This window comes from Anguilla anguilla, chromosome 3 (assembly GCF_013347855.1).
Source record: "Anguilla anguilla isolate fAngAng1 chromosome 3, fAngAng1.pri, whole genome shotgun sequence".
NCBI lineage: Eukaryota > Metazoa > Chordata > Actinopteri > Anguilliformes > Anguillidae > Anguilla > Anguilla anguilla.
The window spans coordinates 39,606,515-39,620,920 of NC_049203.1; the positions used below are offsets into that span (position 1 = coordinate 39,606,515).

At 42.3% G+C, this 14,406-nt stretch overlaps 1 protein-coding gene across 3 annotated transcripts in view; it reads right to left on the reverse strand.

Moving 5' to 3' along the window:
* vps8 (VPS8 subunit of CORVET complex) overlaps positions 1-14,406 on the reverse strand; it is a 96,985-nt gene that overhangs the window by 55,458 nt on the left and 27,121 nt on the right. For all 3 annotated transcript variants that reach the window (XM_035410246.1, XM_035410245.1, XM_035410247.1), the window contains 5 exons: positions 11,642-11,693; positions 11,476-11,518; positions 11,106-11,178; positions 3,846-3,965; positions 2,929-3,000 (listed from right to left, as the gene is read on the reverse strand). In XM_035410246.1, the coding sequence (XP_035266137.1) occupies positions 2,929-3,000; positions 3,846-3,965; positions 11,106-11,178; positions 11,476-11,518; positions 11,642-11,693 (360 nt within the window). The remainder of the gene's footprint in view (positions 1-2,928; positions 3,001-3,845; positions 3,966-11,105; positions 11,179-11,475; positions 11,519-11,641; positions 11,694-14,406) is intronic.

Sequence of the window (14,406 nt, forward strand, 5' to 3'; positions counted from 1 at the left end):
AATGCAGGAAGGATCTAAATGACTTAACGAGCTGAACTGAGGAGCAGAGATTTCTGTGCAAGATAAAGAATCTCAAACTCGAAGGTGTTCACACTCATCACACTACGTGGCGTCAAATCAGAGGTGAGAGGTGTTAATCTGTCAGCACAGTTCATCCTGAGGGGCGTCTGAGTGTGTGCATTCACCAAAAGCATGAGTGTGGGCATGCGATGGAAAAGGAAAGCAGAGCAGGCAATAACCTGAAATAGAACAGGAGAGGAGGAACACTGATGAAATGGGAGAGCAGGGATTAGCATGTGACCACTGGCCTGTAAGATTAATACTCCAACTGAAGAGGCCAGAAAAGCATTTGTCTGTCTCGCTGGAAATTCACCCCAACTCTAGTGTGACAGCAGGGTCCCGCTGGGACATAGACCGTACTTTGAGCTAAGAAGGGGAACTTCCTGCATTTGTGTGATGATAAAGGTACTTCACGATTAAGAACATGGGGAACCATGACCCACCCACCCCAGTAAGATCCCCATTATGCAACAACTTTCTCTACCATATAACAATTTTAATATTCAAATGATTGAATATTAAAAAAACTGGCGAAAGGGGGCCAGGGAAAGGCAATATTTCAAATACATGTACATCCATTTGAACTATGCATTTGAGTGCAGTTAGGATATTTATTTGGGAGGTATACTGTACACATTTTATTGTCTCCCCCCCCCCAACAGGTTTTTATGACCTTACAGTAGCCTGCAGCTCATACAGAATATAACATGGCTTTATAACTTTACAGTAGACTGTGGCTCAGGCAGACTACGATAAAATCCTATGACCTAAATAGTCTGCAGCGGCTACAGCTACACCTCTCCAAATCAGCGTCAGGTCTACCGGTGAGACTAAAGAATCAGTCTCAAGTGTGTCAGGTGTGGATATATTAACATTCCTGGCAGGAGTTCTTGATTCTCCTTATTTACATTGCATACTGTATGTGTTTGCATCGATTTTTGGCCACAAAGGTAATCAATCAAAAGAAATGTGATTCCCACAATACAGCCTAGCTGAACATACACTAGAATTTGAGAATTTGACTGATATGGATTTTTCAAGGCCGACACTGATGTCATGTATGACAAGCAGGAGGTCTGTTCAGCCGTTAGCTGCCAATTTTATTCAGTTTTTTCCCCAACTGAAAAAAGGTTGAAAAACTATGTGCACATTGCATGAGAAATGCTGTACTTAAATGGTTTTAGATTCTGTGAAATGTCATCCTCAGCCCAAATGATGCCTTCTACTAGGCAAATTGGTCTTGAATAAAATGCTATATGAGTTTGTTGGCTGACAGTAGCTTCACAGACTATAAAATCACCTTGATACATAAGGCACTGGATATGTAGAAAAATGAGGCAAAGAAAAGTTTAACCTATAATAGCTGGACAGTAATACACGCTTAGAGTTGATATGAAAACAATTCTTTATCAGAACCTTGTAGTTTTAACTAAACTGTTAAACAACATGGTTGTGGCAGATGACATGCAATGACAATTTTTTAGATTTTGGTTCTAAATATGACCTGCAACTGGAATGAAAAGAAGAAGAAACAATCTGCTATGTTAAGATCATTGAACTGGCCAATGAATGGCATCACACTTATAAGATCACCTATTGCTATTATCATCGCTAACATAACAGATGTTTCTGATAAAAAAACAGAATTAATATCTATCCCCTAACAGGTAGCGTACCATCAATACTGAAGCCATTAGGAAGAGAGGCACATTCGTTAAAACTTAACGTTGGGCAGCCCTGCTTTATCAAGAGCTGAAAATGACTTAGTCTATTTATAAAACTGCAATAAAGGGCCACGGTACAGTACAGATCCAACTCGAACATCTTGGGCAGCGCTGCAAACCGGACTGCAAGCCCAGAGTTGCTGGCCTGGCACTTGATAGCACAAACCTTCATTAGTCGCCATCTGTCATAAAATAAATCTTTCAGTTAATGCCTCAAACTGTCGTTAATTTTTCATTTTCTAGTATTTAAAAATAGTTTTTTTTAGCTCTGTATGTAATCACTGATTTTGAAGCAGCATGCATGATAAAGAGACTATCAAATGTGAAACGAATCTACCAGCAAGCTAGTAATATACACAGTTGGCATGATATTTGGTGCGATAATATTCTTCACTAACTTGGTCAGCAAGGTAGCCAGCTAAGATGTTTAACAATGGATACTGTATAAAAATAGCCATGAAAAAATGTATTGAATAACATTCCATTGTATCAGCCTGTATTAATAAACAATTTTATAATGGTAGAGACTGACAGTATTTCAATTAATGAGGGCTGACAAGTATGCTGTTGAGTGTTGTGTCGATGTGTACTGTGTTGGGAATTCTGTGTTATGTGATGTTATGTGATGCGGGGCCAACCCTACAAACGCGAATGTCTGTGAATGAGTCACTGAGTGATAAAGTTACACCATTGGTCGGCCGGATGAAGTGTTTTAGGTCCAGCCATATCCTAGGTTTTGACCTGGTCTTGTTGTACTGTGCAGTAGTGCTGTGCCTAAGACAAATTTCCCTTGAGGACAATAAAGTAAATCTTATATTAACTTACTACATTCTTGAAAAATGTAATATCCTGTATTATTCAAATGATATGGCAAATTATTTCATTCAATCCCTTCTCTGTGGCACAGCTTTAAGTCGCCTAAGAAGGGGCTTCAACAGAGAACTGAGCTAAGGAGAACAGTGAACATTGGACTGCTTGGCCATAAGATTATACTGTATAATCGGCTTTTCATATATGCCCCGCTGCAACAAACTTCAATATCATTGGATTTACTGGCCAAGGTGAACCTCAGCCACCCTCATACATACACATCTGATGTCCTTAAAGTGATATGTGAGGCGTGTAGTGTGTGTGAGGATGGTACCGTTAATAAAATATCCACAATCCGCTGCTGGTACTCCAAGGCCTGCTTGTCATTCTGGAAGTCCTCAAAGGTCTGTAAGGATGAAAAAAACATATTATAAGCCATTGGGGGGGGGGGGCTATTCATGAACTTTGCGTTGAATAGATCAGTGTCTCGCAAAATCTCTGTGGCGATAACAGGAACTCATTTTAATAATTAAACCTATATTGTGAACTTGAGGCGACCAAGGTTTGATGCAGTTTCAATAAAGAAATGTCCTGTTATCGATTGCTAAACGTAATGTTAACATGAAAAACAATCACGCATGCTAGTTATTAGCTGGCTAGAGAAACAATAACAAATAAAAACAAGGCATCATAAACAATGGAGGCCAATTATAAATGAGAAATCATCCTCCTATTTATTTACCATACACATCCATAGCACAAGCATCCAATTCCCCACTGATTTATGATACACCAATAAATATCTCCCATGGCCAAAAACTAGACTTGAAATTAATTTCATTAATTCTCAGGCTATTACATTACAACAAACAGCATATTACAATATTCATCACTGTACTGGCCTGCAATGAATACGAAGCAGAATAATGGCTGTGCTGCATTCAAAGTCAGAGGTGAAACACAAAAATCCCAGTAAGATTAAAAATCAGCGGCAACCCATATTTATTATTGAAAAAATACTGATGGGAACTTTTACGAAATTTCCCCATACCTCAGCCAAACTTCTATGAGTGACCGCCATACCTCAGCCAAAATTAGGTTTAAGCTCTATTTTTGAAAACTGAACTATAAAGTTGAATTCAAAAAGTCAAACTTACTGTACATTGTGGTCACAATATTTCAGGATGAATCACACACTTGTATCCCAACATTAAAGCCCCGCCCCTCCCCCCAACGACCCCCCATTCTCACCAGGGCCAGGACGTTGAGGAACTCCCGGGTGTCAAAGTGCAGCAATGTGCGGACATAGGGGTACACTTCCTCTTCCTGGGAAGTCTCCACAGAGTGCAGACGGATCAGGAACTCAAACACCTGACACACAGGACACAAGGAATTCTCAATCACCTGACACAGAGGACACAGGGAATTCTCAATCACCTGACACATACTGTAGAACACAGGGAATTCTCAATCACCTCACACATAGGACACAGGGAATTTTCAATCACCTGACACATACTGTAAGACACATGTAATTCTCAATCACCTGACCCATAGGACACAGGGAATTCTCAATCACCTTACACAAATGTATTGCTGTCTATATTTGAAGAACACAATTGCACTATACCCAATTATTTCTCTTACATGGGACCTTCCTATAGGTGTCGTGTCTCTTGGGTCTGTCTTCTCACATGGTCTCTGACGCCTTTTCTCTGCTGACACGTCCATTTTTCCTCTCTTTCCCTCTAACACTCAGGCCTCACCTTGCATCTCAGCTGGCCAAAGCACATCTCATACTGGATGGCAGACCATCATCTTAAGCTCAACCTGGCTAAGACCAGGGTGCTGTACATTCTATTCAAGTCCTCACCAGTGCAAGATCTTAACCCGGGGGCGACAATTTAAACTGGGGCGACACAGCTCAGGAGGTAAGAGCGGTTGTCTGGCAGTCGGAGGGTTGCCAGTTCGATCCCCGCCCTGGGCGTGTCGAAGTGTCCTTGAGAAAGACACCTAACCCCTAAGTGCTCTGGTGAATGAGAGGCATCAATTGTAAAACGCTTTGGATAAAAGCGCTATATAAATGCAGTCCATTTACCATTTACCAAGATCTCATCCTCAATCTAGATGCTACAGGAGAGCTCTTTTACTGCAGAAAGCCTAGGAGTAACCCAAGATGGCCAGCTTAGCTTATCCTTCCATGAAGCGGCATTGAGTCGGACGTGCAGATTTTTTCTATACAACAACCGAAGAATCAAGAAACATGTACAAGTCACACCCCTCCTCACCTCACTTCACTGGCTACCTGCTACAGCTGACATCAAGTTCAAATCTTTGGCACTAACCAACAGGTCAATCAATGTTCAAGCCCTACACCATAACCAGATCTCTTGGTTCCAAAACCTTCAGGAGACTGGCTATGACCTCCTTGTGTGGTTGCCTCTTGCCTGTCTGTACTAGCACCTACAGTAGTAGAACTTTCCACTGTGGTCAGGATATCATTGGTTCCAAGGGAGACAGAAAACGTATCTCTTTAGACTGCATCTCGATTCCCCTCCCATCCACCACCCCAAGCACTCCCAACTTTTATTCCAACTCAGGTCTTGGAATTTTTTAGTCCAATGTTATATTTTGATAGTTTTCTTCTGAGAGCTTGTTATGGATGCAATCCATATGCATTAAGAAATTCACTTTGATTTGTGGTGAGTATAGCAAACTTTCACTAATGCTTTAGTGATGTCGTATATATAATTGTAGGTCTGGGAACATTGTCAGCAAGGTCTGGCACTAGAGCTCACATTAATCAGGTGAATGCACTTACAGTATGCTTGTCCTACACTCTAAGTCACTCTGGGCAAGAGCATCTGCTAAATGAATGTATATAATGGTTGCACATCTTGTATTGCTTTGTTGGAACTATAAAATAATGGGCCTGAATTATTTCCTGTTTTTATGTTATCTGATGGCCGTTTCCAAAGGAACTTACAGAAATTATTCTTTTTATATACAATCCATTTATACATTTGGATGCTTACTGCAGAAATTCAGGTCAAGTACTCTGCACAAGAGTCCAATGGCAGTACCCCACCAGAGAATCAAACCTATTACCATGGAGTTGCAATTGTTTCGCGACACTGCCACCAAAATGTGAACGTCTCTAGTCATCATTGTTTAAAATTCTATTTCCATGGTACTCTATTTTCATGGTAATTAAAGTTGTTCGTTAATTACCATGATTAAAAACAGAGAAAACTCTGCCTCAATCACCCTAGACAGTAAAGCCTCGTATACTAAACCTAAAATGCACGGGGGAGTCCCATACTGTCCTCCACATAGAAACACAAAGTTATAAGTTCATTTTTCCAGCCCATAGACTTCACTCTTTATCAGGTAACACATACTTATCCCACTGAGAAACAGACTAAAAATATACACAAATCACATTCTAATGTATGGTTCCGAAGGGAAATGAACCATGAACAGCTGTGGGCCAGAAGAGTTCAAGTAGCCCTGTGCCTTTTGGCCATCTACTACATATAGGTACTTATGACTATTAATATGGCTACATAATAGCAGCTCACTGGTGCTCCAGCAATCAGGAAACCAGCTACTCAACATGACACCCTGACACTCACAGTAAACTACAGTATGAATGTTTTACACTGGGGCTCTCATGTGATAAAACTGACGAGTCAAACATTGCGCTGCATCGCCAAGAAACAGCTTTTAAGCTCTCAGGTCCAAGCTTTAAAACGTGAATGAAATCTTGAGTGTGCACTCGATCAAGACAGTGACAGACAGGCCACTATTGACTCAGGGAATGGACTATGAAGAAAAAGTGCAACACCCTGAAATAGTCATTTTCTTGTTTTAATGAATGCTATACCTAACTGATCATTTATGGACTGCCATAACTTCACTATAACCACTAGATAATGTTAGCGATATTAAATAAGCTTGTTTGGGTGAAATATCACCTACCTATTTCCATCTGGTAAATAAACACCATAAATAATTATATTTCAGAACATTTTAAAAACCCATATTTAAGCTACAAATATATTATTTCTGTGGCACAGACCCGGAAAAAGGGCATAAAATAAAAATGAATCATGTTTTGGCCAACTGTTCCATAAAAATGATTCAATGGGAATTTATGCCAGGAAGTTTTCATGAAGATCTGTTTTCCTCCTCCTGACTATATCCTCTGCCATCACAACTTCCTGCCTGTTAATAATGTTGTTGTCAAGTTAGTAAATTATACAACGAAAACTTCCACATAAACATTAATGATTTATTGTTTTAGCTTACTTGTGTTTCAAGGTTATGCAATATTTAAACTAATTTCAATGATAACAAAGCATAACAAAATGGCTTATTACATTTATGACTGTTTTTATTTATGCAGCTGAAAGAACTTTTAATGAACATACTTAGTGAAGCCATGCACTTATATGAGCTAGTTCTGAAGTTGCTGCTAAAGTTTGTGTTAGCCTACTGTTCTCAGTGAAACAAGATGAAATAAAACTACAGATGTACTTCCAAAAAACTGTTTCTCTTTGTCTCCCTGCTCTTTTCTCAAAACACGCAGCAGTACCACGTAGCAGTGTGTGTGTATGTGTTTGTGCGTCTGTCCGTCTGTTTGTCATTGCTTGAATGGCAGCACAAAGTGCATGCCTCCCATTTCACAGTGCCAGCTGGGAGGTGCAACTGCAAATAACATGCTTGAGGGTTTTTATTCGGTGAATTTCTCACTGAAAGAATATTGATGGGCAAAATCGAAACAGCGCAATTAAATAATTGATGAAATTTCTATCAATTAGGCGATTCGATTCACGATCGAAAAGATACAGACGTTTTGCTCAGCATTAGCACACCACAGCCAGGTCAGACAGACGGTTTTAAAATGGTTGCCACTGTCTCTCTGGAGTGGGGTGTACTGGCCCAGTGTTAGCGTGGAGTGAAATGTAATGTGAATTCGCACCATCTAAACCATCAGTGTTGATCATTAACATGCTGAATAAAGCATCAGCTATCATATCAGGCACAGCGGTGTAATACAAAAAGAAAACGGTAAAGCCAACTCACCACAACCAAGGAAAAAAAAGAACAAAGCGACATTCATAACCACAACGTTTCATCCACTCATATCTATTTGATGCGTGTGCTGTGCATTACAACTACGCAGGGAGGGCGGAGTTGAAGGGACACCTCTCAGACTCCAATCAGAGTGACCCGCCCATGAAACTCCATTAATACTGATTATTTATCAACAAAGACCAAAGGGAGGGCCGGGCGGAATGAAAGAAAGGGAAGCCAAGGGCAGCCTTTGAGCCGGCTATCCTCCCCATTCAGAGCTGGCCTGTCTGAATACATCAGAACACACACACAATAAGCCCCTGTAACAGTGCTGAGCGCGGGGCACCACACACCGCATTAATCCCACAGGCCTGCCACCGCACTGATAATGCCAGCAGCCCATCAAATAGACCCCCTCACACACACACACGTATGAGCTGCACCATACGCACATACAGTCTACACACACACACACACACATACACACACATTCACACACACACACACACACACACACACACGCACACACACACATATATACATATACACACACATTCACATTCACACACACACGTATGAGCTGCACCATACGCACATACAGTCTACACACACACACACACACATACACACACATTCACACACACACACACACACGCACACACACACACATATATACATATACACACACATTCACATTCACACACACACGTATGAGCTGCACCATGCGCACATACAGTCTACATACACACACACACACACACATTCACACACACACAAATATGCACACACACACATTCACATACATATTCAAACACACACACACACAAGCACACACACGCACATGAACACACACACACATTCACACATACAAAAATATAAACACACACACACACACACACACACACACAAACACAACACACAGAGAACCAAGAGAATGATGTTTTCTGCTTTCTGGCCTGCTGAGAGGTGAACACCTAGGATTACTGAGACAGCCTTCCAGCGGGTATGAGGTGTGTTATACACGCACAGCACAGAGCCGTCCCTGAGAGGGTGACTGCAGGTGGGGCGAGTTGGGTTTCGCAGCTGCTTCTAAACGCTCCTCGCACTGGGAACTCCTACATTCCCAGGGTCAGAAAGCTCACCCCCCGCAGGGCAGTGCCGGTATGACAAATCGGGCAATTCTGTTCAGTGAAGCACTGACACAGCCATTATGGACAGGGAATAACAGACGAGAGAAATGTTTGTTTATGGGAAGGGGGGGGCTAAAGTTGGAAGCCGCAGGGAACGGTCCCCCTTGTGGCAGCCGTGAATATCCCCGAAAGGGGGCTTCCTTCCCCCCCCCCCCTCCCGCTGGGCTCATAAGACAGTGGCCCCTCCAAACCTCCCCCCCGCGCTATGAGGATCGCAGAAACCCCAAACCCCCACTGAGAGGCCTGCAGAAACCCCAAACCCCCACTGTGAAGAGCATACAGGGAACTCCCTAATGCTCCATGGAAATGTTCAAAACATTCCCGCATTCAGGCTGACATACAGTCACACGCATTAATATTAAAGGTCGTTAAAACTTTTAAAAAAATAATCTGTCTTGTTTCTGCGAGGTATGACCCAAGATGTGTGTGTGTGTGCTTGCGTGTATGCGCGTTTGAGTGTGTGTATTTGTGTACGTGAGCGTATTTGTGTGTGTGAGCGAGTGTGTGTGTGTGTGGGGGTGTGTGCGATGCAACCTCACTACGATAACGACTGTGAATTCTCACTCGTTAAATACCCTACCGATGCTCGGAGGACACACACCCACAGGCTCCAAGGCTTTTGTTTCCTAACATAGGAAGGCACAGCTGGGACGGGAGGTCATTTTGCTAATGGATCCAGAGACAATCTCCCATTTACGCAGATGCTGATGACTTCCTTTATGTTTTTCTGCTGATAAAATGGGGGTTTGATTGAGCCGCACGTCCCTCGGTCTTCCTAAAGTTGATGCGCCACCTCTCTCACGCTCGCTCGCTCTTTTTTTAACAACTCATTAAATCCGCCGTCTCCCTCTCGCTCTGTCACTGCCTCTTTTTAAAGGCCTGTTCAACTCTCCACCCGGTTACGGAATCTCCTAAATTTTCGACGTTGCGCCTCCTCAGACCGACGCCGCAAAGGAGGCGAGGATCAGCACGGCGACCGCACCGCATTCAAAGCCCCACGAGCTCCGAGCGCGAAGCCCCGCCTCAAACGAATCAAGGCGGAGCCGTATATAAAAAAAAACAAGGACTAACGAGCCGATTAGAAGAAAACGAGCATAAGAGGATAAGAGCGTACGCTTAAGAGCGTGAGGGGTCGAGTGTAAGTGCTAAGGGGAAAGCGGGGGGGGGGTGACTGTGAATTAATCTCTCGCCGGCGCGGCCACTTCGCTCCTGTCAAACGAAGCCGTTAGCCGTCACCCCTGGGCTCCGCTCAAAGGGAGAGGGACGGGCAGCGGCGGCCGGGCCTCTGACGGCCGCCGGACCGCCGCTAGCTCTCGCCGCTTCCGCGCGCGCGACCTGCGAAACTCCAGACGATCAGTCAAGACGCCGCGCTCCTTTCTGCGCGAGTCGGCCCGTTTCTAAAGGGCTCTTTCGCCATTAATTTCAATTTCATTTAATTGTCAAGCTATCGGCTCGCGGCGGGGTCTTTCATCAATGACAGACTTCCGTGGCTCCGCCACGCTGCGCAAACGTTTAGCTTATCAAGCTGTTTTTGTTGAAACATTTGAATATCTGTCATTTCGTACATCTGTCATTTTGTAACATGACTTTACCCCTGTAGTTTTTAGCAGTTATCTCCCTCTAGGACACTATTCCAGAAGTAAATCAGGCATGGAGCCAAGCTAAGAACTCAAAGCCCCTCATTCTGTGGCGTTCCACAGCCCTAAAATGAAGGATTTGGGCATTTACATCACACACACAATCCAGAATACTGTTCTGTAGTTTATTCACACCTTTCAGATATACTGTACATGGTGGAACAAAGGATCCCCTCCCTCTGACACAGAAACTCACATAATATGCAGAAGGCGGTCCTAAACATGTGGATGGACTTTCTCACTCGTAGAAAGATTTATATGTTTATTTATATATTTATATGTTGACACACATCCATCATATAGAGAAACCCTTCAGTCATGCAGAAACCCATTCATCATACTGTATCCATAAACACCCCCCTCATATGCACAAAAGTGTCAATAGCAAACTATTAAATAATAAAATAATAAAAGACACATCCAACTAATAAAATTTCAGATAGTACAGAAGACAGAAGGAAACTGTTGCCATGTGTAAGAAATCTCCTGTCTGACATCGATATACACAATTTCCATGCATGTCTAAATATGCCAGTTGAAATAACAGCAGTATATATTCATAACTTTTATTTTCAATACGAAATAGAACCGCAAAATTCACCAACCTGGTTCTTCACCTGAGGAACAAGGTCTTCTGGGATATCCCCCAGAGGGTAGGCTCGTCCAGCCAAAGAACAGCTAACCCAGAAACACAAAAGAAAGAAATGCTGTGTGAGTGTGTGTTTGTGTGAGAAAGAAACAGAGAAAGAGAGAGACAGAGAGAGAGAGAGAGAACTGACTGAATGCGTAATTGTCTCGTCTTGTGTTCAGTGGTCTGTTGTACATTGGCACATGGGGTCATCAGTCACCATTCTTGTAATTATCACAAGAGTCAAAGGGCCATGATTTGTATGTATCTTTGCACTGCAGCTACACAGTAATAATCAGAATAATCAGAATGAAACATGTTTTATTGATTCTGAAGTGTTCTCTTACCTGATATACACAAGCAGCTTATTACCCATAACCACCTGTTCATCTGTAAAAAAAAAAAGAAAAAAGAAAAAAAGAGACACATAGTGGAACTTTACTTGCGTTGCTCTCAGTTATCTACTCAGAGCAAGGCTGAGCGGGGGGGGCAGGGGGGGGGGGGGGGCACTACCTGTCAGAGACTTTCCCTCTTGCAACGGTGGCCCAATCACCTGGAACAATCTCTGAAACAAAGGACAAAACAGAAGGTCAAGGCTTCATTTCACGGCGGCTGCTGGGCAGCTAACTCGATATAAGCGCGGCTTGTGGCGCATGAGCGAGCACCGCAGCCTCAGATCCAATCTGACCCTGTGGCCAGCAGCCCCGCAGACGCGGCGCAAAACTTTTGTGTCACCCAAGGGATGCACAAGAGGGATTCAGTTGGTAGGGATAGCAGTGGTCATTGCTAGCTCTCTGTGCATGCGTATGAATGGGTCTTCTCCACCCCTCTGCGCGTACTGTGGTGTGCGAACGAGCCGCCGGTTGAAACAGTGTTTTGGAGGAGAACTGCAAGTTCTCTTGACTCTTTCAAGCTTGCAGCAGGATCCTTATATGAATACACTTGTACATGGTTCCCGAATCAAACGTTTCAAATTCAACGTCAGTATGTATATATACCTACAGTAAGGTTCAGTACAGGTTTGTACTTAACACATCTTTACTGTGTTTAACAAAATGTCAGAGTTCAGGTGTTCAGCTCAGAAGTGACTTGCCTTGACTACTGTCAGCTTACCTTGGCTAAATGCCATGTTCCACAAGGTGTTGGAGAGACTTTATGAAAGATTCATAAATGGAATTAAATTAACCTAAACTTGACCTTATTAGAAGTCCATTTAAGCTGAATTTCCATAGGACTTTCTGTTTTTGGTGCAATAACCTTAAGAACCCATAATTCTAATCAAGCCTCTTAAATGTTAATTTCCCACTTTTGAAAGTAAATGTCTTTGATTTTATTCAGCCTTTGATTGATGACTAAGCAGGTCTCTGGTGGAGGTTTGGGGGGGGGGGGGTAAATTCAGAGGATGTGTCAAGCAGAGAGGACGGGTCACAAATTTATTCACCGGTCTCCTTTCATCTTACAGTTCAGAGGGCTCAGCTGATAACTGCATGGCTCTGATCTGCTTCCTATAATGTCATGTTTACCTGGGACAGTGTGAACACAGTGTGAATGCTAAACAAAGTTACTGAAATGACCATACAAGCTGCATATTTCAGCAAATAAACTGCACAAATACCAGGCAAATGTAATGTTTTGCTTTTGAAATTTCTGCCCACTCATAATTATATGAATACTAACGCACTACCACAGTGGTTTGCGCCATTCGTTTTAAATAAAAATTGGGCAGCGGTAAGTATGGCCTAATTAGACTACCAAATTGAAACATAATAAATATAATTATGTGGTGTTGTGCGAAATGGACCAGTATTTCCTTACATATCCTGTTTCCATTTGAAACAAATATTGCATACTTTCATTTTGCACAAATTGCACATTAGCGGGAGGAGGGGGGGGGGGACTAATGAAAGTGGTATAAATTACTTTGTGCAAGCTTGCGGCCGAGTTCTTAATAAAACTAAGGAAATAAGCCGTCAAAACTGATTTTAAAGCAGGAGAGGGTCAATAAAAGACATCTCTCATGTAAACTGAATATAGGTGTATTCCTAGAAATACTGCCTCGCAGTTATATGCCTCCGCCAACCAGTAGCCAGTTTGGATATAAAATGTCATCACTTCATAATTTTATCCTATTAGACATTTGTGTGAAACTTTGTCATAATTAGCGTATGAATTATTGAGTTATGGCCAAAAACGTGTTTTGTGAGGTCACAGTGACCTTGACCTTTGACTACCAAAATCTAATCAGTTCATCTTTGAGTCCAAGTGGACGTGTGTGCCAAATGTGAAGAAATTCCCTCAAGGCAAAAACGTGTTTTCTGCGGTCACAGTGACTTTGACCTTTGATCTCTGACCACCAAAATGTAATCAGTTCGTCCTTGAGTCCAAGTGAAGGTTTGTGCCAAATTTGAAGAAATTCCATCCAGGCGTTCCTGAGATATCGTGTTCACGAGAATCGGGACGGATGGAAGAACGGACGGACGGACGGACAACCCGAGAACATAAAAAAGTGTGGAAGACTAAACCTAATTAATGCACTTCACCAAGAAACCTCTAAAATGACAAGCCAAAGGCTTTTGGGTTTATAATCCATCTCATCTTGCATTAATTGCAGTATACTTGCTGGGTTGATCTGGCATTTGAAGTCCAGAGGCGCGTTCAAGTTCAGCGAATGTTCGTGGCGAACATGTTTTCTTTGAACAGTTCAATTTGAACAACTTTTTGAAAGAACATTCCAAATTGTTTGCATTAAACATAAACAGACATGGCGACGTGAGTGTTTGTACTCGCAGCCGCTTCTGTGATCATCGATGATAAAAAAAAAAAAAACCTAGCTAGCAAACAATAATAACATTGGCTAGCGTTAGCAATAACATTATTGAAAAAACTGATCACACTGCAGCATCTTCAATTGAAATACCCATCTGGGAACATTTCCCTCAGTCCAGCGTCCATTTTTGTTCGCCGCAAACTACCTTTTTAGACCATTCGCTTATGTTGCAAACGTTCGCGGCGAACACAAAGCTAACGGAAAAAAGTTTGAAATAGTTTGCAAACATTTGCAAATGTTCGCCTTGTTCGCTGAACTTCAATGCACCTCAGAACTACAAACTCAGCCCTATTAACAAAAAAAACCTGGTTTGCCGATTATGCCTCTGGTTTGAAACTTTGCAACAATTCAACAGCTTTTTTCAGTATTAGAACAGTGTACTAAATACATCTGACAGTTAGTCACAATACTTAATAAAACTAACTTGCACAATCCCCAGATTCTTTTCATG